The following is a 27,187-nucleotide window of genomic DNA, read 5'->3' on the forward strand; positions in this document are numbered from 1 at the left end:
GATGGTCCGTCAACTTGACAATGCTGTTTGTCATGGAGTGGTGGATTTACGAAATTACGGCATGAAACAGCGTGCTATTGCTCGGCAGTATGGCATCACTCAAGGTCAAGTGTCAAAGATCCTGAAACGAAATGCTCAGAGGGGTGTCCCTACTCCAATACCGAGGCCAGGATGTCCCCGCATAACCACAAGGAGGGATGATCGCCAGCTGCACCGGTTAGTCCGCAATGGCCGTACCAAGTCAGCTAATCGGCTTAGGGCTGAGTGACAGCAACTGACAAATGTGCCTGTATCCAGAAAGCTAGTCAACCAACGACTGGTACAAGCAGGCTATGGTGCCAGGCGTCCCCTGAGAAAGCCACGCCTGACCAGACAACACCACCAGCGCCGATTGCAGTGGGCCAGAGAGCACCGTCAATGGCAGCCAGGACACTGGAATCACGTGATCTTCAGTGGGCGAGTCTAGATTTCTGGTCTATCGTCAAGATGGCCGCGTCCGAGTGCGCAGACAAGTGCATGAAGCCTACAACAAAGATTGTATAGTGCCAAGAGTCCAAGCTGGAGGTGGTGGGGTGACCGTTTGGGCTGCTTTTCAATCAGGGGGCAAAACTGACCTGGTTGTTCTGAATGGAAACCTGAACCAGTTCAAGTACAGGGCCATTCTGGAAGAAACATTGCTTCCATTTGCTCGTGCAGCCTTTTGAGGAAACTTTGTCTTCCAAGATGACAATGCACGGCCTCATCGTGCTCGCATGATCCAACACTTTCTTGCTGACCGTGGTGTAGAGCATATGGAGTGGCCTGCCATGTCCCCGGATATGAATCCGATAGAGAACTTGTGGGCAGAATTAACGCGTCAAATCGACCACTTGGACCAGCAGCCGACCTCTGTGCGTGAATTGCAGCAGGCTATTGTCACTGCATGGCAAGCCATTCCTGTCCAAACCTTGGCAAATCTCGTGAACAGCATGCCTCAACGTGTACGTGCCCTCCTGAATGCTCGTGGGGGTTACACGAAGTATTGAACTGTAATTTTACTGTCCGTAATCCCAGTCGTAACTTCACTTTTGTTTTTGTTAAAAAAAAAATTGGCTAATGTGCAAAATAAAGAGATACTTCTGGAAAACGCACAGAAGTTTAACACAGTACTGTCCGTGAATTGAGTTCGATATCAGTTCACATCACATTCAGGGATCAATTTATTTGTTTCAAAATGTCAAATGTGGTTTTTGTTTCTTTTAAAGGTCACATTAACAAAATCTAGAATAATTTCAACATAATTCCAATGAACTTTTGGTTCTAAGTCATCTTGAAAAGTAAGTTCCCCCCCCCCAAAAAAAATATTCCATATTAAATGCCAAGTCCGAATATATATATAACCACCTTTAGAGGCCATTTTTCCCCGCAAAGTGGGGGTTGGCCTTTTTCGGGAACCGTGGTTGTTGTTGTTTTTTGGTCCCCTTTTTGAAGCAATGTTTTACGGCCGGATGCCCTTCCTGACGCCAACCCTTTTTGCCGCCTTTAACGACAAACAGGGAATTACCAGTGAACTGGTGCTCAATTAGCCGACCTCGGAAGGATGACAGGCTGAGTCAACCCCCCTGGCGTTAATTCAGCAATCGACCGGGATTCGAACGCCGGCACCCTAGCCGCTAGCCCAACACCAGGGTTGATTATCCAACACCAGATATATACAGTATATATATTATATATATATATATATATATATATATATATATATATATATATATATATATATATATGTATATGTATGTATGTATGTATATATATATATATATATATATGTATATGTATATATATATCTATATATATATATATATATATATATATATATATATATATATATATATATATATCTATATATATATATATATATATATATATATTGTTATGTGGGTGGGGTATGGGGATATGTAGATCGAGGTAGATCTGCATAGGTCGGTGCTTCGTCTGCCGTGATTGGGAATCCTCACCTGTAATAATTTTGTTTCGGCGGTTTGTCGGATTAAGTGTATATCTGTGATCATACAAGGATGATCGTGTGATAAATAGTTGTCGGAATTATGCTCGTTCCCCTGTGTGTCAGACCTAGTTATCATTCCATTTGTCCCTTAGGGCAACACATCACATACATTAGCTGGGCCCAATAGAGCACCACATTAATTAAATTCCCCCGCCGTCACAATGACTGACCGGAAGAACAAACAGCAAACGATCACACACTTGGGCTGACAACACCGGCAGGGCAGCAAACATCGAACAGGCAGGCCGAGAGCCATGCCCAGGAAAACTCGTGATTGACAGGGGGGGAGGGGCGAGTTGGAAGCAGGTCGCTGATTGGAGGGTAGGGAAGATGAAGGATGTGCCACACTGATTGGCCACCGACAATGACGTGTCACACGATGACATAACACCAAAGATGCAGGACGCTCGGCCAATCAGTGAGGAGGGCGTGAAAGAGCCACAACAAGCGACGCGCTCATTGGAGGAGAAGCGCCGGTGACGTGTAAAGGCGCGAAAGGTCACAAGAAAACGAAGCACTGGTTCGCAGAGGGAGAGAGCTGACGTCAGACAATGAGATATAAAACTTTCTCGCTGGCCGACATTTCACTCTTCTCGTTTTGGCTTCCTTCCTACCTGCACCCCCCTTCTGCCCTTGCCTTTCTCTCGGTGAGACCCATCTCTCTCGTTCTTGGACCACCTGCCTGCCCCGAGTTTCCTTTGCGATCCGCAAATTGCCTGCGCTACGACAGACGTTGGGGAAACGTTGAAGCGCCGTCAATTCTCCTCCCTGGCGTTCACGGGTGAGCGAGGCTTTCCGCTGAGCGGGCAAGACCGGCACGAGCGTGGCGATCAGTGAGCCCTGACGGAGCGTGACCATCGGAGCCTGGGTGACCGAACGGACCCGACATCCAGACAGATAAGACGCACCACAGAACACAACAAAATGTTTATTTTATTATCCTTCCATTTGTCTTGTGTCATCAAAGTCAGTATGGGAGCCCTCCATTGGAGGGGTTTAGTTGTTCCGTTGCGTCCATTGTTCTCCGGTTCCGAATAATAAATCATTTCTTTTTGTACCATAAATTCCGTTTTCGTTCGTGAGTTACTTTCCACAGGGTGAAGATTGCGTGTGGGGCCGTGAAGGTAAGTGGCATTCTCCCCCAAACCCCCCTGCTCGCATATCGTCCACCATCTATTGGGAATGCCTCAAAGTAAGCTAGATTACTATCAGTGGACGCTCTGTCTTAATAGAATCGTCCACAAGACAATCTATATAATAAAAGGCAATGTCTGTTTGTGGTGTCGTTAGGTATACAAATCCGTATGCGCCTACTTCGAGGTCTTAATGGTGCACAACTAGAGGTAGTTTCATATGGGGAATCCAATGGCAGTCTTTAAAATTACTGAAATCGCACCCTCCGAGCGCGAACTCAAAAAAACAAAACCCAAAAAGGCGGGACCACAAAATATTTGACCTTTCTCGAATTCTATTGGACAATTTAAATAGTCTCCGCCTCCCTAAGGTCTCTGCCTCTCCTAATAATCCCATATAAGCAGTGGCATTACTTCAACATTCATTTTAATAGCAAACGTTTTCGCCACGTTTCTTCATTATTATTATTATTCCTATTTCTCCGATTTATTCCTAAATCTGCTCGAAATTCTGCTCAAACTCAAAAAAAAAAAAAAAGGCGTGACCACAAAATATTTGACCTTTCTATGAGGGTCAAATTGTTTTTACCCTTTTTCTATTGGACAATTTAAATGGTCTCCACCTCCCTAAGGTTTCCGCCCCTCCTAATAATCCAATATAAGCCATGGCATGACTTCAACATTCATTTTAATAGTGAACGTTTTCGCCACGTTTCTTCATTATTGTTATTATTCCTATTTCGCCGATTTATTCCTATTTTTTTAAATTAGGTTTACTCTCCATGAAATGGAGAGTAACCTATTATTTCTGCTAGAGTTTTTCTTATTATTATTCTTCCGCCCTATTTTGCACCTCCGAAAATACATATATATATATATGCATACACAGTCATGTGAAAAAGTAAGTACACCCCATGTAAAGTTTTGACATTTTCAACATATTTCAACATACAGCTATTTGATCTTCGTTTCAACAATATTGATAGATAAAGGTGATATAATATAACAAATATCATGAAACATTTACATTTTGTAGTCCATTGTATAATTTAAATAAACATAAATGCAAATTTCGCATGTGGAAAAAGTAAGTACACCCTTGGCTCTAATATTCCCCCTTTGGCAGAAACAACCTCAAGTACGCGTTTCTTATAACTGTCTACCAGTCTCTGACATCGTCTGGGAGAAATTTTTGCCCACTCCTCCATGCACAATTCTTTCAGCTGTGCGATGTTTGAAGGGTTTCTTGAATGCACAGCTCGTTTCAAATCCCCCCACAACTTCTCGATGGGATTTGGATCCGGGCTTTGACTTGGCCATTCCAGAACCCTCCATTTCTTTCTTTTCAGCCATTCCTTGGTGGATTTACTGGTATGTTTATAGGCATTGTCATGTTGCAAGGTCCACCTTCGGTTGAGCTTCAACTTTCCGACAGATGGCCTCACATTATCCTCAAGCACCCTCTGGTACAATGAAGAATTCATAGTGGATTCTATGATGGTGCGCTGCCCAGGCCTTGATGCAGCAAAGCTGCCCCAAACCATAATATTTCCACCACCATGCTTTATAGTTGGTATCAGGTTCTTGTGGTCAAATGCTGTCTTTGGTTTTCGCCAAACATGTCTTCTGGTACTGTGACCAAATAGCTCTACCTTTGACTCATCTGTCCAGAGCACATTGTTCCAGAAGTGCTGGTCTTTGCCGAGGTGTTCATTGGCAAACTTTAGTCTTGTCCAGATGTTCTTTCTGGACAGCAAAGGTTTCCTCCTGGCACACCTCCCATGTAGATCAAATTTGTGCAGCCTCTTTCTAATGGTAGACTCGTGCACTTTGACATCAACAGTGGCAAGAGCTACCTGTCGGTCCTGTGATGACATTCTGGGGTTCTTAGAGACTTCTTTCAGCATCTTGTGGTCTGCTCTCGGGCTGAACTTTCCGGGGCGGCCTGGCCTGAGCAAGTTGGCAGTTGTTTGGGCTCTTCTCCACTTGGAGATGATCTTCCGGACAGTCGAATGATTGATTTCATATTGTTTGGAGATCTTTTTAAATCCCTTCCAAGACTCGTAGGCACCCATATCCTTCTTTCTGAAGGCCTCAGAGAGCTCTTTTGATCTAGGTATGGTGACACTGCACACTTCAACAACAAAGAGCAAACCAAACTAAATGTCTGAGGTTTAAATAAGACCGTTTCCTCCAAGATCCTCTCTAACGATGTTCTAATCATTTGCACCTGAGCTGGTGCACCTGATTCTAATTTTAGGTATTTGAAGTAGTGATAAATGTAGGGGTGTACTTACTTTTTCCACATGCGAAATTTGCATTCATGTTTATTTAAATTATACAATGGACTACAAAATGTAAATGTTTCATGATATTTGTTATATTATATCACCTTTATCTATCAATATTGTTGAAATGAAGATCAAATAGCTGTATGTTGAAATATGTTGAAAAAGTCAAAAGTTTACATGGGGTGTACTTACTTTTTCACGTGACTGTACATATATATATATATATTAAGAGAACCTTGCAGAGAGGGCATTTGGCACAAGTGTGCGTCTATTACGTACGCCGTAGGACACTAGCTTCCCCCCGTTATATAAGGTCCGGTCGCATTCAACTATACGCGGAACTGCCTGCCGGGTTTCGCCGCTGGACCGGAGCCTGGACTGGAGCCGACTGAAGCCTGGACAAGCCTGTGACCATCTACAATCCAGCTACAATCCCTGTGTGAGTGTGTACGTTTGTCTGGGGTATTAAGCATAAGACTGTTCTAAGACTGCCCTGTGTTCTGCTTCTTCTTCTTCCTATCTTGTACATTCTTTTGTTTCCTCTTCTTCTTTCTTGTAAATAATTAATAAACCCATCTTTGTTCTTCCTATACTCTGGTTTCCTCTTGTCCGATCGCATCCGTCCTTTCTTCCATTGGGCAAACGTGGCACGACAGGAACCGCTATAATCGGGTTTAGTTACTTTGTTAATAGCTCGGAACGCGGATTGCTATCCGCTCGGCATTTTCTATCATATCCGTGGTTCGAGCAGGAGTTATTCCCTCGTTTCCGGCCGGCGTTAGTACTTAGGTAGTAGTGAACCCCTAGGCCTAACAAACCCCACCTAACGCCGTGGCGGGAAGGACGTTATAACCCCCAGGACTCGGGTCGGCCAGATAACAAGACAAGGGGATTAACCCCCCCTTGAAAAGGGGAGCGCCGACGACTGAGATCCGCAACAATTGGTGTTGGGGAGTGGGATTTGGACCCGAACCAAATTTTTTGTATATATCTGAAAAATTTGGTCAAAATTACGAGCGGCCGAAATTTTATTACCATCTAAATTGAAACGTGCCATGGATAACCAAGGCGATCGGATGCCGGTGGGGGAAATAGAAGAGGAGTTAGAGGCAACCCAGGACTCCAGGGAGGAACAATTGGGAGAGATGGAGGAGGAAAGTAATGAAGGTGCGGTTGTGGGGGTTGCAGGTGCACAAAATGGCGGCGCCTCACACATGGCGATGAGGGCCGCGCCCGCTGCGCAAGCGGGAGGGATGGATATGCAGGCCCTCATGGCGCAGCTACAGGCAGTCATACGAATGGAGATGGGAGAAATGAGGGCCGATAATCAACAAATGGAAAATAGACTGGGGGAGCAATTGGGAAACCAATTGAGGGAAATTGGGGGATTAGACAGCAAATTTGGGGGATTAGACCGCAAAATTGGGGGGTTAGAAAGTAAATTGGGGGGATTCGAGAACAAATTAGGGGGTCAATTGGATGACGTGGGTGGCCAAATGAAGGAAATGAAGCACGGGTTAGCGGGGCTGGAAAACAGAATGGCCGCCCAGGAGAACCAAATGGAAGGAGTGAAGAATGGGTTAACAGGGTTAGAAGACAAGATAGGGGGCAAATTGAGGGAAATGGGGGATCAATCCGCCCGGGAAATCAAACAAATGGAGAATCAGATAGATGAGGTCAAAAACGGGCTGGAAAACAAATGGGACGCCCAAAAGAACGAATTGGAGCAAATGAGGGCAGCATCTAAGAAGGAAATGGGAGAGATGGGGGAGGATATAAGGCGCGGGGTGAGTGAAGAGGTCGGAGGGGTACGCGACGAGGTAAAGCAGTGTGAGGAGCGCGTGGAGAAAGAGGTGAGAAAGAGTATGGCTAGGTTACAGGGGGGTATAGAGGATTTGACGCAAGGAGTAGAGCAGCTGACAGTGGGACAAAAGGAGTTAGGGGAGCAAGTAGGTAAGAACACAGCCGTGATAGGGTGGCTGAAATCAGCACAGAAAGAAATTTTAAAAAGGAGCTTATAGCGACACAGAAAGAATGTCAGACGGTACACGAGGGGCTGACAAAGAGGTTGGATGAGTTGGTAGAGACGTTGGGGGCGAGAGAACGAGAATTTAGGAAGCATATAGAGATGACCAAGGTGGCCTTAGAAGAAGAAATTGTGGGGGCGCACCGGGAGATAGAAGAGGTGAAACAAAAGTTGGAGGAAGTGGAAGAAGGGGTGAGTGAAATTAAAAAGAGACGGAGGGAGAGGTGCCGAGGTGAGTGGCGATATGGTCGGAAATGTATATGGTGTGAGGGGAGGTTCAGCGAGCTTGGGGGTTGGTAGAGACCCGTGCGTTCGTGAGAGGCCAATGGTAAGGTGTGCGACTGGTCCGGAGTGTGTGGAAAGAGAGTGTGTGCAAGGATGTCCGACCATGGGGAGTGTGAGAGGTGTTGGTGAGCCGGGATGTGCGAGTATGGAGTGGGTAGCGGGTTGCGACGAGGCGACCCATGCATCGACACCGACAGGGGTAGTCTTTAGAGGGACGGGGGACGCACGCGAGCCCCCCGGGAATAGTGTACTGTGGGGGCCCGAACGGTTCGGGCCCCGCGCTAACTCCGCAAGGAGCGACGCACGGGGTCCGGCCTTCGGGCAGCCATAAGGTTCCACTTGCGTCGTATGGCGGCCAGAGTGATCTGAGCGCGTACCTGGCGCAATTCGACCATGTGTGTAGGGGCAACGGTTTGAATCCGGATGAAGGTGGAGTACACCTTATGGGGGCAATGCGCGGTGCGGCGGCGGAGGTGCTGACAGCTTTACCACCAGGTGCTCTCACCCTGCCAGCCCTCCAGGCGGCCTTAATTAATAGATTCGGCATTGAACAGCAGAGCGAGCTTGTTAAAGCTCAGCTCGCGGTGCGAAAGAGAAAGCCCCAGGAGACCATCGGGGAGCTTGCCCATGACATTCGCAGTGAAGTAGGGATCGCACACGCGGACATGGCGGCGGCCTCCCAGGAAAGCATGGCGCTGGATCATTTTATCCAGGCCTTCCCGGACCCCGAGCTTCGGCAACAACTCGCCATGTGGCGCCCGCGGACTTTGAGCCAGGCGGCCGACGCTGCGGCCTGTTGGGAAGCAGCGAGGCCCCTGGCCCGGGAAAGCGAGCGCCACGCAGTGGCGGTGTGCCAGGTAGGGCCCGTGACGGGTGGCGGCCCCCCGAGGGGGCCCGCCCCCGAAGGGGGCCCTGACCTGGAGAGCATGGTCCGAAGGCTGGTGAACCAGTGCCTGGCGGGACCCGGACCATGGCAGGCGGCTCCGGAGGTGGCCCCCGGTAGACCACGGGCAAGTGTCCCAATTAGGACCTTCATGGGGGGCAATTTGGAATATTGGAGGCAAGCACCTTACCAGGTGAGGTGCTATAATTGTAGTCGGCTGGGTCACCGTACGTGGGAGTGTCGAGCTCCCCGTGGTGATGGACCCCGGCAGCCGAGACTGTCAACTCCGCCCCGTTCTATTCCCCTCTACTATACTGTTGGTGTGTTCCAAGATTTCCACTTTGTTCTTTCTCTTCTCCTCTCTTCTGTTCTGCATGTGAAAGCTACTCTACAAGACTCGACATTGCATACAAAAAGATGCACATACATGGATGACGTGTGCACACATGAAAACACAGACTATGTGGAAACATGACCTGCACCTCAATGGCCGATTTGCACCAGAAATAATGAACATACATGCACGAAATACAAGCATGTGATATGGCTATATGCATCTATGTTGATAAATATGTGAATATGGACATGGACACGTGCATATGCACAAACGATGTGCATTAATAGTTGACGTACAGATATTAACGGAAACAAGAATGACTTCAACAATGTGTAAACATAGAGGATACACCTTAAGGGATAATATACATGCAGACAATTTGTAAATGCAGATGTGTACAAATAGACGATGTGAAAATATGAATGATGTGTGTATACATACACATGTCACATCTTCCAAGTACTGGGTTATCTCACGTTTCCTCTGTAAAGTGTTCTCGATCACGGCTCGATGCTTTTCCATAAACTCTTCAATTTTGTTTCGCATCAACTCCATTTCTTTCAAACGCAGTGCGCGTTCCAGCTTGTACACATTATGCTTCAAGTTGAATAACTCGCCTGAATGTCACCAGAAAAACAAACATTGCGATGATGTTCAAACCCAGAGCTTTTCTTGATTATAACATGAAACAATAAACCACAATGCAAGCTATGTATTGTACACAGCTCCTTTCCTATGCCATCTCTCGATGCTGCATGACGTCATTGCCGGGCACCGAAGGGTAACCACACATTGCCGGGCACAGCGCAACGACGCACGCTGAAAGGGAGCACTCAGTTTTCACTCCGGTTGTTTGTTTGTTTTCTTGTTTATTTTCTTGTTTGTCCGGGCGATATCTCAGCCATCCTTTGAGCTCAGAAGCTGAAATTTTGGCACAATAGTGAGCAAGTACTTTGGCAAAAACAGTATTTTTTTGTTTTTTGATTAATTAATTAATTGATCAATTATTTAATTATTAGCGATTAATTAAGTACTAATTTATTTCCTTTCTCATCTGGGCAATATCTCAGGCACCTTTTGAGCGAGGAAGCTGATATTTGGAAACGACAATGATCAAGTGATTTGCCAGTAAATGGTATTTTTGATTTATTGATCAATCAATTAATTGATTAATCATTTAATTATTCCATTAATGCGTTAATTATTTTTTTAAGTTATAGATTCAGATGAAACGGTGGTGGTTTAGGTATTTTATTAGCCAATTGGTTAATAATTTAATTATTTTACCATTATTATTATTTTTTCATTATTAATCACCAATTTATTTTGTTTCTCATCTGGGAAATATCTCAGGCACCTTTTGAGTTCGGAATCTGCTATTCGGACACGACCAAGTGATGTGGCCAATAAAGGATGTTTTTGATTTATTGATTTATACATTTTTGTTTTTTCTTTGACTAATGACATATTTAATAAATTTTTCAAAGGTTGCAGCTTCAGATGAAACACTGGTGGTTGAGGCATGCCATTGGCCAATTGATTAATAAATTATTTTACGATTATTATTTATTGATTTTAATTATGTAATTAATCAATCAATAATTATTGTACACCTCTCCCTCCCAAAACCGTATCTGTGTGCTGCACGGCGGTGTCGCTGGGCACCTAGGTGCCCCGGCAATGCCGCACTGGAGGATGTTTATTTATTTGGCATGGATGCGGTGTACTTTATAGAGAAAAAAGACTTGGATTTTCACATCTGCCATATATTGATGAATCACAATTTGTCCTAAAGTCGTGCACACTGTGAATACATTTCCTGGTGGGTGCATGAATATTGTAAGCAAGCGCTGTAGACGTGAAAATTTTCTCAGGATTGAATTTTCATGCTGAGCGACATAAAAAATAGTTAGTGTGTTTTTAATTTCGAGGAGCAAGCACAAGACACATGACAATCTCAATGATGATAACCATGTGAAACCCGAGCGAACGTTTGCATCGGGAGATAATGACTTGACCCTGCTCGGAGCACCAAACTCAGTTGATCAGTGTGACCATGTTGAGCAGTTCATCGAGATTCGAACCAAGGCAAACCGGGATGAATCCGGCAGCTACAACAATATTATAAGCTTAGATTTACGAACCTGGTATGAACAAGGTGTAGCGTAGATCTGGAATCAAGCACTGCGTTGATACAAGTACCAAAGTTCGTGCTAATGGATCGAGACTGTTGCATGCATAGCACACCTGGGCAATCTACCTTTCTTGAACCAAGAGACTGTGGCTGTGCACGCTTGAGCATGCATGTACCACGTATTAATGTATGTTACGTCGATTAGTGGAGGCTGAAGTACAGTACTGTAGTTGCGAACCACTTGACCTACGCTACACGTGCTGGCTCCGTGCTTTGCTTGCTGCACACTATGGTGCGAGTGGCAACTGCATGGGTTCGGCACGTGCATTTTCTGTGTGCCCTGGTAGTGCAATTTCGCTTAAAAAAATAAAGCAAATATATTCATGCGTTATTAATTTTGTGCTTCTCTGTTGTAGCGTGAAATGTGCAAAAATTGATGTAGCGCAAAAATTTCCATTTGTTGAGGGACAACAATGTGGACGTGCTCTATTTTACCAGACACACAATGAAGGAATGAACATGTTGTTGTAAAGAACAAAGTGTGGTTTCTGGAGATGCTTGTTGTGCTACCAGTGGAGGGCACCATGGTGGAATAGGTTGTTGTGACATCCTCACTGTATTTGAGGTCTGTTTTCCTCACGTAAGACATCGCGGATTGATCTCCCCACTGTCTTAGTACCCAAGGCGTTGGCCTGCTGTGTGCGTATCATCCTTTTGTAGAAGCAAGGACTTCATCATCTTGGTGCGAGCCTCAGGGCACATGAACCCAGCTGTATGGCATCCAAAGATGCCAGGCAGACTTACTCAGTGTGTCGGTGGACAGATTGAGCGAGTCACTTGTCTTGTCCATCCGGAGACCGATCTGCAGTTTATTCAAACCGCAAACCAAGCAAACAATATGTTGTTTGAGCGAAGCAAACAATCTTCAGTGCATTCCTCCTCAAAACCTATGGAGCGGAACTGGCTGTTCCTCTTCCATGACTCTTCTGCAGATGTTCATTCAATGGTCACCTCCTCTTACCCAATTGAAGGGTGTGAATGCAGTCTCTCTGAACTCCAGACCTGGAAGCCTTCTCCCCATAATCACCTGGGTATTGGAATAAATCTCCGCAGAGCTCAAGGCCTAAGTCTTCAACTAACTTTCATCACACTAAAATACCCAATTTGGTGTCAGTATGTCTGTCTGACAGCAATACATTCAGTCATTACTTATCCAATCGTATCCAAACTTGACAGGAGGACAAAGGGTCAGACGACGGAAGTTGTAGCAATTTAACGCCTTACTATCTGGGGTTTTCCACCTTTTATATTTGAGTGAGGTTTCTCCTTTGAATTTCATTTTGATATTCTTCTTGAGGTGTGGACATTCTATTTATTGTACACACTTCTACAACACTCTCAACCTTTCCTTGTAGATTGGCATCCTTCAAGGCAGTGTCCTGGTTTACAGGTGGCAGACACATGATCACTGATTTGAGAAACGATGAAGCTGATCAATCACCTGAAATGTGCCATTCACTTTTGTCCAAGTCGCAAACACCCTGTGTTCATTTCAGACGATATGAGTAAGCCTCCAGTTTACTTCTGAATTCAACCTTGGGTTAAGTTGCAGTCTTTGGAGGCCTTTCACAAGCAATCTGCCATGACATATCCTGGGTTCATCACAGAACCAAGTTGGGCACAAAGATGCATTGGAAACTTCTGCAGACCTAAGTTATCCATCCTCATCTCATGTTCACCGCCATCCCGACTTTTGATCATTTTTATTCTCACCGATTCTTCTGACCTCGTCCTTTTCTTGTCCTGTCTGCAATTCTCGATTTAAACTTTCTCCGTATTCATTCCTTCTCTGTTTATCCATCCTCCCTAGTGTGCCAACTCCCTGCACTCAATCTCCATGTGCACGTCACCCCTCTGTCATTCATCTCTCACATGAGCCTCAATCTCCGTATTGAAAAGAAGGAAATAAAGCAATATAGTACATATATAAATGGTAATATATGTCTATGTGTGTATATATATCAGAAGGACTTTGCACGACAGCGGATGCCCAGTCGGAGTCTGCTTTTGGAGGCGAGTGCTCTACAAGAAGCTTGGGACTGAACCCCCCCCCCCCCCCCTCCTATTCATGACATGGTGATGAGGATAAGCATCGATATATTCCAGACCATGACTTCTTTCAGCCATATCAATGAATTTGACCCTCATGGGGGAAATTTTGACAAGATGTGTCAAGTTAGAAGCGACAAAAAACCGATTGGTCGGAATCGAAAGCAGGTGTTATTTTGATTATTCATTTTTGCCGAATGTGGTTAAAATGCTATAATTCACCGTCGGTGACACAAAATACACCACAATAGTGAGATAGCCATTTATTTTTGAGTTGTGGTAAGGGGGGACTGGGGAGGGGATTCGAAGGCTTGGAGTGGGGAGATGATTGAAGCCTTCGGGTTGGGGGGATGGGTGGGGAGAGGAGGTTGAAACTTTGGGTTTAGGAGTGAGGGTTGATGCCTTGGGTTTTGTGAAGGAGTAACAACTCAAGAACCTGACGTCACATTTTAACATTGCGCAGATATTCCATGGATACCCCTCCAGTATGATATATGGGGATGCATGTCAGGACAGAGAAGGAACAAAATTAATGTATTTTTTTTCTCCAACCAGTTCCAACAGCACATCCATCCAACAGTAACTTCACCTTGCATCTTGTGCTCCTCATTCTGCTTCTCACTCTCTGCCAGTTTTGTTTTCAGAAAACGTACCTCCATGTTAAGATTCAGAACCTGCAGCAGCACGTATCAGATATGTCAAAAACATGGATACAAAATTCTCTTCATTTCCATGAAACTCAACAGCTGCCTCATGCACAGGCAATTCACACACTGAGGAGGATCAAGATGTTTAGCTTCTAACTTTCACTTCACATTTACACTGTTCGAGAACTGGAATTGCCAAATTCAACTTGCCAGTTGAGAACAAATTGAAAATAGTTGGAGGGTAGAGCAAGAAAAGACATCCATGAAAGAATGAATGTGTCTACCAACGTGTCCAGCGATAGGGATTCAATAAGAACTAGAGGCCTATCCAATGACCTATCAGAAGAACAAATTTGCATTAAAAAAATAGATATATATTTTTAAAAATCGGAATGCAAATTGGTACGCACTTGAATTACAAACGAGGAGCTATTTGGTTGCTATATCCAAATTCCTGGTGGGTGGGACCTTTTTGGCCGTTGTCTTTAACCAACGGACTGGCCACGCAAGAAAGTTCAACAGGTAATATTTGTTGGTGACGATACGACATCCTCTTCAGGAAAGACCATGGGATTTTATAGTCCACCAGATAATGCCAGCAGACGGATCATCTGGCTAAACATCCATCAGAGGGAGGGTGTGTTTTGTGACGTAGTGGCCAAAGGTGTGGTCTGGAATTTAACCCAAAAACTAGTTTTTTTTAGGTCTCAGACATATTCCGTTCATAATGAACCTCCAATAATTAACAAGAACGACCACACTGTGGTTACAACCTAAAATCAGGTAGCGGGCCGATTGGGAAGCACGCGTTTAAAGCACACTTAAAGATTAACTCGACACCTCTTATCCATCTCCCCCTCCCCATGGTTATATCAGAATGAACTGATTCGTCACAAGGTCAATGATTGCTTAACCCTAATATGGGGCCAGTAAAATTTCGTTACGCTATTTTTTCCCCGTAATTTGCACAACATAACGCTTGATTACATGAAGTAACACTTGATCTCCGTGCGTTCTGCGTAACGTGTGTTCTCATGTAACGCGCGTTATGGTGGGCTTGATTAAACCTCACTATTATTCGACATATAATTAATTTTTTTCGGGGTCCCTCATCGTGAATAACACTCGACCCCAAAAAAGCAAATGGAAATGTGACGCAACAAGCCCGTGCTGTATGTAATCATCAGAGGCTTACAGAAAATGTTAGGCCCACCCGAAAACCAAGATGTCGGCCATATAATTTAGTCTCAGTGCTATGGTGGATGGAATCAAGTGACAGATGTGGGTGTGGTCTGGCAGCTGTCCGACCAATGGGTGCATGTTTCAAAAATAGACCCCCCCCCCTCAACAACAACCCCAACAACAACAACAACAGCAGCAATGCAAAGATCTTGTCGACCTGCAAGATGTCATAATGTTCTTCGTAGTACAAAATAATCATTCACTCACAAGTGTGTTAACTTCACTGATCGTGAAGATCGTGAGCGATCGTGAAGGTGAACATGAACTTTGTTCCAGTTGATTTAGGGGTTCGGCGAGTTATAGTCAGGTTCACTATGTTTTTTCGTTCAAAATCATGGTGGATTAGCAAACCTATACATTTTTGGAAACGTTATTACATGGAAAATCTGAAAATCAATGTTTACATTTGCCAATTCCGACCAATTCGATTCGACCAATTCGACCAATCGACCAATTCCATTCGACCAATTCGACCATTCGACCAATCGATTCGATCGACCATTCGACCATTCGACCAATTCGATTTGCCAATCAATTTGACCGACCTTTGCTTGTGTGGAACGGACTGTGAAAACGATGCGGACTATATTGTCGGATACGACACACAGGACAGTGATGACGAACTCTAAATGGCATATTCTGTAATCGTGTATGTTTGATGCCATTGACGGCCTGTGTATATTTTGTCATTGACTGCCTGTGTAGATGTGAAGTTATACCGACTGCATGTGTATGTATGATTTTGCTGACTGCCTGTGTATGTTTGGTGATATGAATTATTGTGACACATTTTGATGTTATTAACTGCCTGTACAAAATGATAACATGTATTTGATTGTGCAACTTATCGCGAATATAAAGACAGTATTTTGCAATTCAAAACCTTTGATTCGTGTCTTACCATTCCCCATAGCACTAATTTGATACTTTCATTGGATTCCTTGTCCCTGGAAATATAGGTTTGGTATATTTTTAAAAGTTTTTAGGGTAATTAGAGGCAGAAATAGAACAAAATATGTATTTTACAGTGGCCATTTTGAAAATCCAAAATGGCCGCCATACAGGCATCTCTCCAAATGTAAACATTGATTTTTAGTTTCCTTATGCTATAACCTTTCCAAAAATGTATAGGTTTGCTAATCGACCATGATTTTGAACGAAATATAATTTATTGACATAGTGAACCTGACTATTAATGGTTTGTCAACTCATGGGAACGATTTTCTTTATCTCAATATGTGGCACATCATAATAATCCACCATACCTGCATTTGGTGTTGCAATCGCATGTTCCTTTCGTTGTGCATTGACTTATTCAGTTTACCACGAAGAATCTTCATAAAGTCAAACTCGGGGAACTCGTCATCCCCTTGGGGTTCTATATAACACAGACCTGCAAAAAACAACAAATAAACAAGTGGACGTCATGCCGAGCTCGATACTTGCAAAATCCCCCCTCAACCCCCCCCCCCCCCCAACCCACCCAAAAAAGGTTGCCATTGATCCAGCAAATTGTCCATTTAATCAAAATCTAAATTGACAATCTTGATCAAAGTTCGGGTCAATAGGATTAAAAGTGACGATGTTCAGATGAAAACTGATGATTTTGGAAGTTTGGAACAGGTAAACAAACCAATGAAAAATCACTCATGTAGTGACACTTGGCAACACAGAACAAAGTAGAATGGCACTCCGGAAAGCAACCTTTTGACCTCAAAAACAATTAGTGGTTGAATTCAGTCACCTGATATGCAAATCGTCTTCAAAGTTCAAGTTTATCGGATGAATACTGACAATTTAGACATTTGGTCTATGTTGATCTAAAAATAGTTGGTGGTTGGTTTTAGTAATCAGAATATCTTGGTACCTGCGGGTATCACCACAATCTGAGCTGTTTCTCTCTGTACCTGCGGGTATCACCACAATCTGAGCTGTTTCTCTCTCTGTACCTGCGGGTATCACCATAATCTGAGCTGTTTCTCTCTCTGTACCTGCGGGTATCACCACAATCTGAGCTGTTTCTCTCTGTACCTGCGGGTATCACCACAATCTGAGCTGTTTCTCTCTCTGTACCTGCGGGTATCACCACAATCTGAGCTGTTTCTCTCTCTGTACCTGCGGGTATCACCACAATCTGAGCTGTTTCTCTCTCTGTACCTGCGGGTATCACCATAATCTGAGCTGTTTCTCTCTGTACCTGCGGGTATCACCACAATCTGAGCTGTTTCTCTCTCTGTACCTGCGGGTATCACCACAATCTGAGCTGTTTCTCTCTCTGTACCTGCGGGTATCACCACAATCTGAACTGATTCACTCAGTACCTGCGGGTATCACCACAATCTGAGCTGTTTCTCTCTCTGTACCTGCGGGTATCACCACAATCTGAGCTGTTTCTCTCTCTGTACCTGCGAGTATCACCACAATCTGAGCTGTTTCTCTCTGTACCTGCGGGTATCACCACAATCTGAGCTGTTTCTCTCTCTGTACCTGCGGGTATCACCACAATCTGAGCTGTTTCTCTCTGTACCTGCGGGTATCACCACAATCTGAGCTGTTTCTCTCTCTGTACCTGCGGGTATCACCACAATCTGAGCTGTTTCTCTCTCTGTACCTGCGGGTATCACCATAATCTGAGCTGTTTCTCTCTGTACCTGCGGGTATCACCACAATCTGAGCTGTTTCTCTCTCTGTACCTGCGGGTATCACCACAATCTGAGCTGTTTCTCTCTCTGTACCTGCGGGTATCACCACAATCTGAACTGATTCACTCAGTACCTGCGGGTATCACCACAATCTGAGCTGTTTCTCTCTCTGTACCTGCGGGTATCACCACAATCTGAGCTGTTTCTCTCTCTGTACCTGCGAGTATCACCACAATCTGAGCTGTTTCTCTCTGTACCTGCGGGTATCACCACAATCTGAGCTGTTTCTCTCTCTGTACCTGCGGGTATCACCACAATCTGAGCTGTTTCTCTCTGTACCTGCGGGTATCACCACAATCTGAGCTGTTTCTCTCTGTACCTGCGGGTATCACCACAATCTGAGCTGTTTCTCTCTCTGTACCTGCGGGTATCACCACAATCTGAGCTGTTTCTCTCTCTGTACCTGCGAGTATCACCATAATCTGATCTGTTTCTCTCTCTGTACCTGCGGGTATCACCACAATCTGAGCTGTTTCTCTCTCTGTACCTGCGGGTATCACCACAATCTGAGCTGTTTCTCTCTCTGTACCTGCGAGTATCACCATAATCTGATCTGTTTCTCTCTCTGTACCTGCGGGTATCACCACAATCTGAGCTGTTTCTCTCTGTACCTGCGGGTATCACCACAATCTGAGCTGTTTCTCTCTCTGTACCTGCGGGTATCACCACAATCTGAGCTGTTTCTCTCTCTGTACCTGCGGGTATCACCACAATCTGAGCTGTTTCTCTCTCTGTACCTGCGGGTATCACCACAATCTGAGCTGTTTCTCTCTGTACCTGCGGGTATCACCACAATCTGAGCTGTTTCTCTCTCTGTACCTGCGGGTATCACCACAATCTGAGCTGTTTCTCTCTCTGTACCTGCGGGTATCACCATAATCTGAGCTGTTTCTCTCTCTGTACCTGCGGGTATCACCACAATCTGAGCTGTTTCTCTCTGTACCTGCGGGTATCACCACAATCTGAGCTGTTTCTCTCTCTGTACCTGCGGGTATCACCACAATCTGAGCTGTTTCTCTCTCTGTACCTGCGGGTATCACCATAATCTGAGCTGTTTCTCTCTCTGTACCTGCGAGTATCACCATAATCTGAGCTGTTTCTCTCTCTGTACCTGCGGGTATCACCACAATCTGAGCTGTTTCTCTCTCTGTACCTGCGAGTATCACCATAATCTGAGCTGTTTCTCTCTCTGTACCTGCGAGTATCACCATAATCTGAGCTGTTTCTCTCTCTGTACCTGCGAGTATCACCACAATCTGAGCTGTTTCTCTCTCTGTACCTGCGGGTATCACCACAATCTGAGCTGTTTCTCTCTCTGTACCTGCGGGTATCACCACAATCTGAGCTGTTTCTCTCTCTGTACCTGCGGGTATCACCACAATCTGAGCTGTTTCTCTCTCTGTACCTGCGGGTATCACCATAATCTGAGCTGTTTCTCTCTGTACCTGCGGGTATCACCACAATCTGAGCTGTTTCTCTCTCTGTACCTGCGGGTATCACCACAATCTGAGCTGTTTCTCTCTCTGTACCTGCGGGTATCACCACAATCTGAACTGATTCACTCAGTACCTGCGGGTATCACCACAATCTGAGCTGTTTCTCTCTCTGTACCTGCGGGTATCACCACAATCTGAGCTGTTTCTCTCTCTGTACCTGCGAGTATCACCACAATCTGAGCTGTTTCTCTCTGTACCTGCGGGTATCACCACAATCTGAGCTGTTTCTCTCTGTACCTGCGGGTATCACCACAATCTGAGCTGTTTCTCTCTGTACCTGCGGGTATCACCACAATCTGAGCTGTTTCTCTCTCTGTACCTGCGGGTATCACCACAATCTGAGCTGTTTCTCTCTCTGTACCTGCGAGTATCACCATAATCTGATCTGTTTCTCTCTCTGTACCTGCGGGTATCACCACAATCTGAGCTGTTTCTCTCTCTGTACCTGCGGGTATCACCACAATCTGAGCTGTTTCTCTCTCTGTACCTGCGAGTATCACCATAATCTGATCTGTTTCTCTCTCTGTACCTGCGGGTATCACCACAATCTGAGCTGTTTCTCTCTGTACCTGCGGGTATCACCACAATCTGAGCTGTTTCTCTCTCTGTACCTGCGGGTATCACCACAATCTGAGCTGTTTCTCTCTCTGTACCTGCGGGTATCACCACAATCTGAGCTGTTTCTCTCTCTGTACCTGCGGGTATCACCACAATCTGAGCTGTTTCTCTCTGTACCTGCGGGTATCACCACAATCTGAGCTGTTTCTCTCTCTGTACCTGCGGGTATCACCACAATCTGAGCTGTTTCTCTCTCTGTACCTGCGGGTATCACCATAATCTGAGCTGTTTCTCTCTCTGTACCTGCGGGTATCACCACAATCTGAGCTGTTTCTCTCTGTACCTGCGGGTATCACCACAATCTGAGCTGTTTCTCTCTCTGTACCTGCGGGTATCACCACAATCTGAGCTGTTTCTCTCTCTGTACCTGCGGGTATCACCATAATCTGAGCTGTTTCTCTCTCTGTACCTGCGAGTATCACCATAATCTGAGCTGTTTCTCTCTCTGTACCTGCGGGTATCACCACAATCTGAGCTGTTTCTCTCTCTGTACCTGCGAGTATCACCATAATCTGAGCTGTTTCTCTCTCTGTACCTGCGAGTATCACCATAATCTGAGCTGTTTCTCTCTCTGTACCTGCGAGTATCACCATAATCTGAGCTGTTTCTCTCTCTGTACCTGCGGGTATCACCATAATCTGAGCTGTTTCTCTCTCTGTACCTGCGGGTATCACCACAATCTGAGCTGTTTCTCTCTCTGTACCTGCGAGTATCACCATAATCTGAGCTGTTTCTCTCTCTGTACCTGCGGGTATCACCATAATCTGAGCTGTTTCTCTCTCTGTACCTGCGGGTATCACCATAATCTGAGCTGTTTCTCTCTCTGTACCTGCGGGTATCACCATAATCTGAGCTGATTCTCTGAGTACCTGCGGGTATCACCACAATCTGAGCTGTTTCTCTCTCTGTACCTGCGAGTATCACCATAATCTGAACTGATTCACTCAGTACCTGCGGGTATCACCACAATCTGAGCTGATTCACTCAGTACCTGCGGGTATCACCACAATCTGAGCTGTTTCTCTCTGTACCTGCGGGTATCACCACAATCTGAGCTGTTTCTCTCTCTGTACCTGCGGGTATCACCACAATCTGAGCTGTTTCTCTCTCTGTACCTGCGGGTATCACCACAATCTGAGCTGTTTCTCTCTCTGTACCTGCGAGTATCACCATAATCTGAGCTGTTTCTCTCTCTGTACCTGCGGGTATCACCACAATCTGAGCTGTTTCTCTCTCTGTACCTGCGAGTATCACCATAATCTGAGCTGATTCTCTGAGTACCTGCGGGTATCACCACAATCTGAGCTGTTTCTCTCTCTGTACCTGCGGGTATCACCATAATCTGAGCTGATTCTCTGAGTACCTGCGGGTATCACCACAATCTGAGCTGTTTCTCTCTCTGTACCTGCGAGTATCACCATAATCTGAACTGATTCACTCAGTACCTGCGGGTATCACCATAATCTGAGCTGATTCTCTGAGTACCTGCGGGTATCACCATAATCTGAACTGATTCTCTGAGTACCTGCGGGTATCACCATAATCTGAGCTGATTCTCTGAGTACCTGCGGGTATCACCATAATCTGAACTGATTCACTCAGTACCTGCGGGTATCACCACAATCTGAGCTGTTTCTCTCTCTGTACCTGCGGGTATCACCATAATCTCAGCTGTTTCTCTCTCTGTACCTGCGGGTATCACCATAATCTGAGCTGATTCTCTGAGTACCTGCGGGTATCACCACAATCTGAGCTGTTTCTCTCTCTGTACCTGCGGGTATCACCATATTATCTGAACTGATTCACTCAGTACCTGTGGGTATCACCATAATCTGAGCTGTTTCTCTCTCTGTACCTGCGGGTATCACCACAATCTGAGCTGTTTCTCTCTCTGTACCTGCGGGTATCACCATAATCTGAACTGTTTCACTCAGTACCTGCGGGTATCAACATAATCTGAGCTGATTCTCTGAGTACCTGCGGGTATCACCATAATCTGAGCTGTTTCTCTCTCTGTACCTGCGAGTATCACCATAATCTGAACTGATTCACTCAGTACCTGCGGGTATCACCATAATCTGAGCTGATTCTCTGAGTACCTGCGGGTATCACCACAATCTGAGCTGTTTCTCTCTCTGTACCTGCGAGTATCACCATAATCTGAACTGTTTCACTCAGTACCTGCGGGTATCACCATAATCTGAGCTGTTTCTCTCTCTGTACCTGCGAGTATCACCATAATCTGAGCTGTTTCTCTCAGTACCTGCGGGTATCACCATAATCTGAGCTGTTTCTCTCTCTGTACCTGCGAGTATCACCATAATCTGAGCTGTTTCTCTCTCTGTACCTGCGAGTATCACCATAATCTGAACTGTTTCTCTCTGTGCCTGCGGGTATCACCACAATCTGAGCTGTTTCTCTCTGTACCTGCGAGTATCACCATAATCTGAGCTGTTTCTCTCTCTGTACCTGCGAGTATCACCATAATCTGAGCTGTTTCTCTCTGTACCTGCGAGTATCACCATAATCTGAGCTGTTTCTCTCTGTACCTGCGAGTATCACCATAATCTGAGCTGTTTCTCTCTCTGTACCTGCGAGTATCACCATAATCTGAGCTGATTCACTCAGTACCTGCGGGTATCACCATAATCTGAGCTGTTTCTCTCTGTACCTGCGAGTATCACCATAATCTGAGCTGTTTCTCTCTGTGCCTGCGGGTATCACCACAATCTGAGCTGTTTCTCTCTGTGCCTGCGAGTATCACCATAATCTGAGCTGTTTCTCTCTGTGCCTGCGGGTATCACCACAATCTGAGCTGTTTCTCTCTCTGTGCCTGCGGGTATCACCACAATCTGAGCTGTTTCTCTCTGTGCCTGCGGGTATCACCACAATCTGAGCTGTTTCTCTCTGTACCTGCGGGTATCACCACAATCTGAGCTGTTTCTCTCTCTGTACCTGCGGGTATCACCATAATCTGAGCTGTTTCTCTCTGTGCCTGCGGGTATCACCACAATCTGAGCTGATTCTCTGAGTACCTGCGGGTATCACCACAATCTGAGCTGATTCTCTGAGTACCTGCGGGTATCACCACAATCTGAGCTGTTTCTCTCTCTGTACCTGCGAGTATCACCATAATCTGAACTGTTTCACTCAGTACCTGCGGGTATCACCATAATCTGAGCTGTTTCTCTCTCTGTACCTGCGAGTATCACCATAATCTGAACTGATTCACTCAGTACCTGCGGGTATCACCATAATCTGAGCTGATTCTCTGAGTACCTGCGGGTATCACCACAATCTGAGCTGTTTCTCTCTCTGTACCTGCGTGTATCACCATAATCTGAGCTGTTTCTCTCTCTGTACCTGCGAGTATCACCATAATCTGAGCTGTTTCTCTCTCAGTACCTGCGAGTATCACCATAATCTGAGCTGATTCACTCTGTGCCTGCGGGTATCACCACAATCTGAGCTGTTTCTCTCTGTGCCTGCGGGTATCACCACAATCTGAGCTGTTTCTCTCTGTACCTGCGAGTATCACCATAATCTGAGCTGTTTCTCTCTCAGTACCTGCGGGTATCACCATAATCTGAACTGTTTCTCTCTGTACCTGCGAGTATCACCACAATCTGAGCTGTTTCTCTCTGTACCTGCGAGTATCACCATAATCTGAGCTGTTTCTCTCTCAGTACCTGCGGGTATCACCATAATCTGAGCTGATTCACTCAGTACCTGCGGGTATCACCACAATCTGAGCTGTTTCTCTCTGTACCTGCGGGTATCACCACAATCTGAGCTGTTTCTCTCTCTGTACCTGCGGGTATCACCACAATCTGAGCTGTTTCTCTCTCTGTACCTGCGAGTATCACCATAATCTGAACTGATTCACTCAGTACCTGCGGGTATCACCATAATCTGAGCTGATTCTCTGAGTACCTGCGGGTATCACCACAATCTGAGCTGTTTCTCTCTCTGTACCTGCGAGTATCACCATAATCTGAACTGTTTCACTCAGTACCTGCGGGTATCACCATAATCTGAGCTGTTTCTCTCTCTGTACCTGCGAGTATCACCATAATCTGAACTGATTCACTCAGTACCTGCGGGTATCACCATAATCTGAGCTGATTCTCTGAGTACCTGCGGGTATCACCACAATCTGAGCTGTTTCTCTCTCTGTACCTGCGAGTATCACCATAAATCTGAGCTGTTTCTCTCTGTGCCTGCGGGTATCACCACAATCTGAGCTGTTTCTCTCTCTGTACCTGCGAGTATCACCACAATCTGAGCTGTTTCTCTCTCTGTACCTGCGAGTATCACCACAATCTGAGCTGTTTCTCTCTCTGTACCTGCGGGTATCACCACAATCTGAGCTGTTTCTCTCTCTGTACCTGCGAGTATCACCACAATCTGAGCTGTTTCTCTCTGTGCCTGCGGGTATCACCACAATCTGAGCTGTTTCTCTCTCTGTACCTGCGAGTATCACCATAAATCTGAGCTGTTTCTCTCTGTGCCTGCGGGTATCACCACAATCTGAGCTGTTTCTCTCTGTGCCTGCGGGTATCACCACAATCTGAGCTGTTTCTCTCTCTGTACCTGCGAGTATCACCATAATCTGAACTGATTCACTCTGTGCCTGCGGGTATCACCACAATCTGAGCTGTTTCTCTCTGTGCCTGCGGGTATCACCATAATCTGAGCTGTTTCTCTCTGTGCCTGCGAGTATCACCATAATCTGAGCTGTTTCTCTCTCTGTGCCTGCGGGTATCACCACAATCTGAGCTGTTTCTCTCTGTGCCTGCGGGTATCACCACAATCTGAGCTGTTTCTCTCTGTGCCTGCGGGTATCACCACAATCTGAGCTGTTTCTCTCTCTGTACCTGCGGGTATCACCACAATCTGAGCTGTTTCTCTCTCTGTGCCTGCGGGTATCACCACAATCTGAGCTGTTTCTCTCTCTGTACCTGCGGGTATCACCACAATCTGAGCTGTTTCTCTCTCTGTACCTGCGGGTATCACCACAATCTGAGCTGTTTCTCTCTCTGTGCCTGCGGGTATCACCATAATCTGAGCTGTTTCTCTCTCTGTGCCTGCGGGTATCACCACAATCTGAGCTGTTTCTCTCTGTGCCTGCGGGTATCACCACAATCTGAGCTGTTTCTCTCTGTGCCTGCGGGTATCACCATAATCTGAGCTGTTTCTCTCTGTGCCTGCGAGTATCACCATAATCTGAGCTGTTTCTCTCTCTGTGCCTGCGGGTATCACCATAATCTGAGCTGTTTCTCTCTGTACCTGCGAGTATCACCATAATCTGAGCTGTTTCTCTCTCTGTGCCTGCGGGTATCACCATAATCTGAGCTGTTTCTCTCTCTGTGCCTGCGGGTATCACCACAATCTGAGCTGTTTCTCTCTGTGCCTGCGGGTATCACCATAATCTGAGCTGTTTCTCTCTGTGCCTGCGAGTATCACCATAATCTGAGCTGTTTCTCTCTCTGTGCCTGCGGGTATCACCACAATCTGAGCTGTTTCTCTCTCTGTGCCTGCGGGTATCACCATAATCTGAGCTGTTTCTCTCTGTACCTGCGGGTATCACCATAATCTGAGCTGTTTCTCTCTCTGTGCCTGCGGGTATCACCACAATCTGAGCTGTTTCTCTCTGTGCCTGCGGGTATCACCACAATCTGAGCTGTTTCTCTCTGTGCCTGCGGGTATCACCATAATCTGAGCTGTTTCTCTCTGTGCCTGCGAGTATCACCATAATCTGAGCTGTTTCTCTCTCTGTGCCTGCGGGTATCACCATAATCTGAGCTGTTTCTCTCTGTGCCTGCGAGTATCACCATAATCTGAGCTGTTTCTCTCTGTGCCTGCGGGTATCACCACAATCTGAGCTGTTTCTCTCTCTGTACCTGCGGGTATCACCACAATCTGAGCTGTTTCTCTCTCTGTACCTGCGGGTATCACCACAATCTGAGCTGTTTCTCTCTCTGTGCCTGCGGGTATCACCACAATCTGAGCTGTTTCTCTCTGTGCCTGCGGGTATCACCACAATCTGAGCTGTTTCTCTCTGTGCCTGCGGGTATCACCATAATCTGAGCTGTTTCTCTCTGTGCCTGCGAGTATCACCATAATCTGAGCTGTTTCTCTCTCTGTGCCTGCGGGTATCACCACAATCTGAGCTGTTTCTCTCTGTGCCTGCGGGTATCACCACAATCTGAGCTGTTTCTCTCTGTGCCTGCGGGTATCACCACAATCTGAGCTGTTTCTCTCTGTACCTGCGGGTATCACCACAATCTGAGCTGTTTCTCTCTGTACCTGCGGGTATCACCACAATCTGAGCTGTTTCTCTCTGTACCTGCGGGTATCACCACAATCTGAGCTGTTTCTCTCTGTGCCTGCGGGTATCACCACAATCTGAGCTGTTTCTCTCTGTGCCTGCGGGTATCACCACAATCTGAGCTGTTTCTCTCTGTGCCTGCGGGCCGTGGTTACATTCAGTAGGCTGTGGTACGGCGGCTATTGTTATTGTACAAACCAAAGAGCGTACATACCGGCCTGTACATTGCCGTGGTCCGCCATTGTCCCTTGGTTTGAGGGTCCGTTCACATCTTGTCCGAATTTGTGGGACGGACGACGCCGTTTTGACCAAATGTTGTTGAAATCCTTGGTGAACTCCTGCCATTCGGCGTATTCTTGTTCAAGCCCCTCCGGCCTCAACATTTGTTTCACTTCAGACGAATCCGTCACGAACGCGGCTTCTTCTTTAGAAAATTAATTAACAATGACTGGTTCGCCTTCCCGCACAATAGTCGTGTCTCGTGTGGCTGTTTCACAGTGAAACACCCACAAATCATCGTTTTTTTCCTGGGTGCTTTTTCCACTCTCTATCCTGGTTTAGAAAAGGAGAAAAAGCGATTGATTCTATTTTTCGGCTGATGTTCATCGCGAGAGAATGACGTCACTGGGCACAATGGTGCGAAAAAGGGCGGAGTCTGGAAAAATGGCGGAGCCTGGAAAAATGGCGGAGCCTGGAAAAATGGCGGAGCCTGGAAAAAGGGCGGAGCCTGGGAAAATGGCGGAGCCTGGAAAAAGGGCGGAGCCTGGAAAAATGGCGGTCACGCGGCTTTGCGAGGATTTCGATCACTGACCTCCACAGTGATCAGTGATCTCGATTCGAGTTCCCGCGGATTTTGGAGTTTATCCAACGAAGCATCATTTTCCCAGAAGGTGTCTGACGTGACCTACT

The 27,187-nt window shown here is 45.9% G+C and overlaps 1 protein-coding gene across 1 annotated transcript in view; it reads right to left on the minus strand.

The window, feature by feature from the left end:
• LOC137422447 (uncharacterized) overlaps nucleotides 1-26,904 on the minus strand; it is a 106,077-nt gene extending 79,173 nt beyond the window's left edge. Inside the window, exons 1-4 of the mRNA XM_078772845.1 lie at nucleotides 26,493-26,904; nucleotides 16,397-16,524; nucleotides 13,832-13,916; nucleotides 9,441-9,616 (exon numbers count right to left, since the gene is read on the minus strand). Coding sequence (XP_078628971.1) covers nucleotides 9,441-9,616; nucleotides 13,832-13,916; nucleotides 16,397-16,524; nucleotides 26,493-26,661 — 558 coding nt within the window. The 5' untranslated portion in view covers nucleotides 26,662-26,904. The remainder of the gene's footprint in view (nucleotides 1-9,440; nucleotides 9,617-13,831; nucleotides 13,917-16,396; nucleotides 16,525-26,492) is intronic.
• Nucleotides 26,905-27,187: the final 283 nt, after the last annotated feature.

This window comes from Myxine glutinosa, chromosome 2 (assembly GCF_964187855.1).
Source record: "Myxine glutinosa chromosome 2, kmMyxGlut1.1, whole genome shotgun sequence".
Taxonomy (NCBI): domain Eukaryota; kingdom Metazoa; phylum Chordata; class Myxini; order Myxiniformes; family Myxinidae; genus Myxine; species Myxine glutinosa.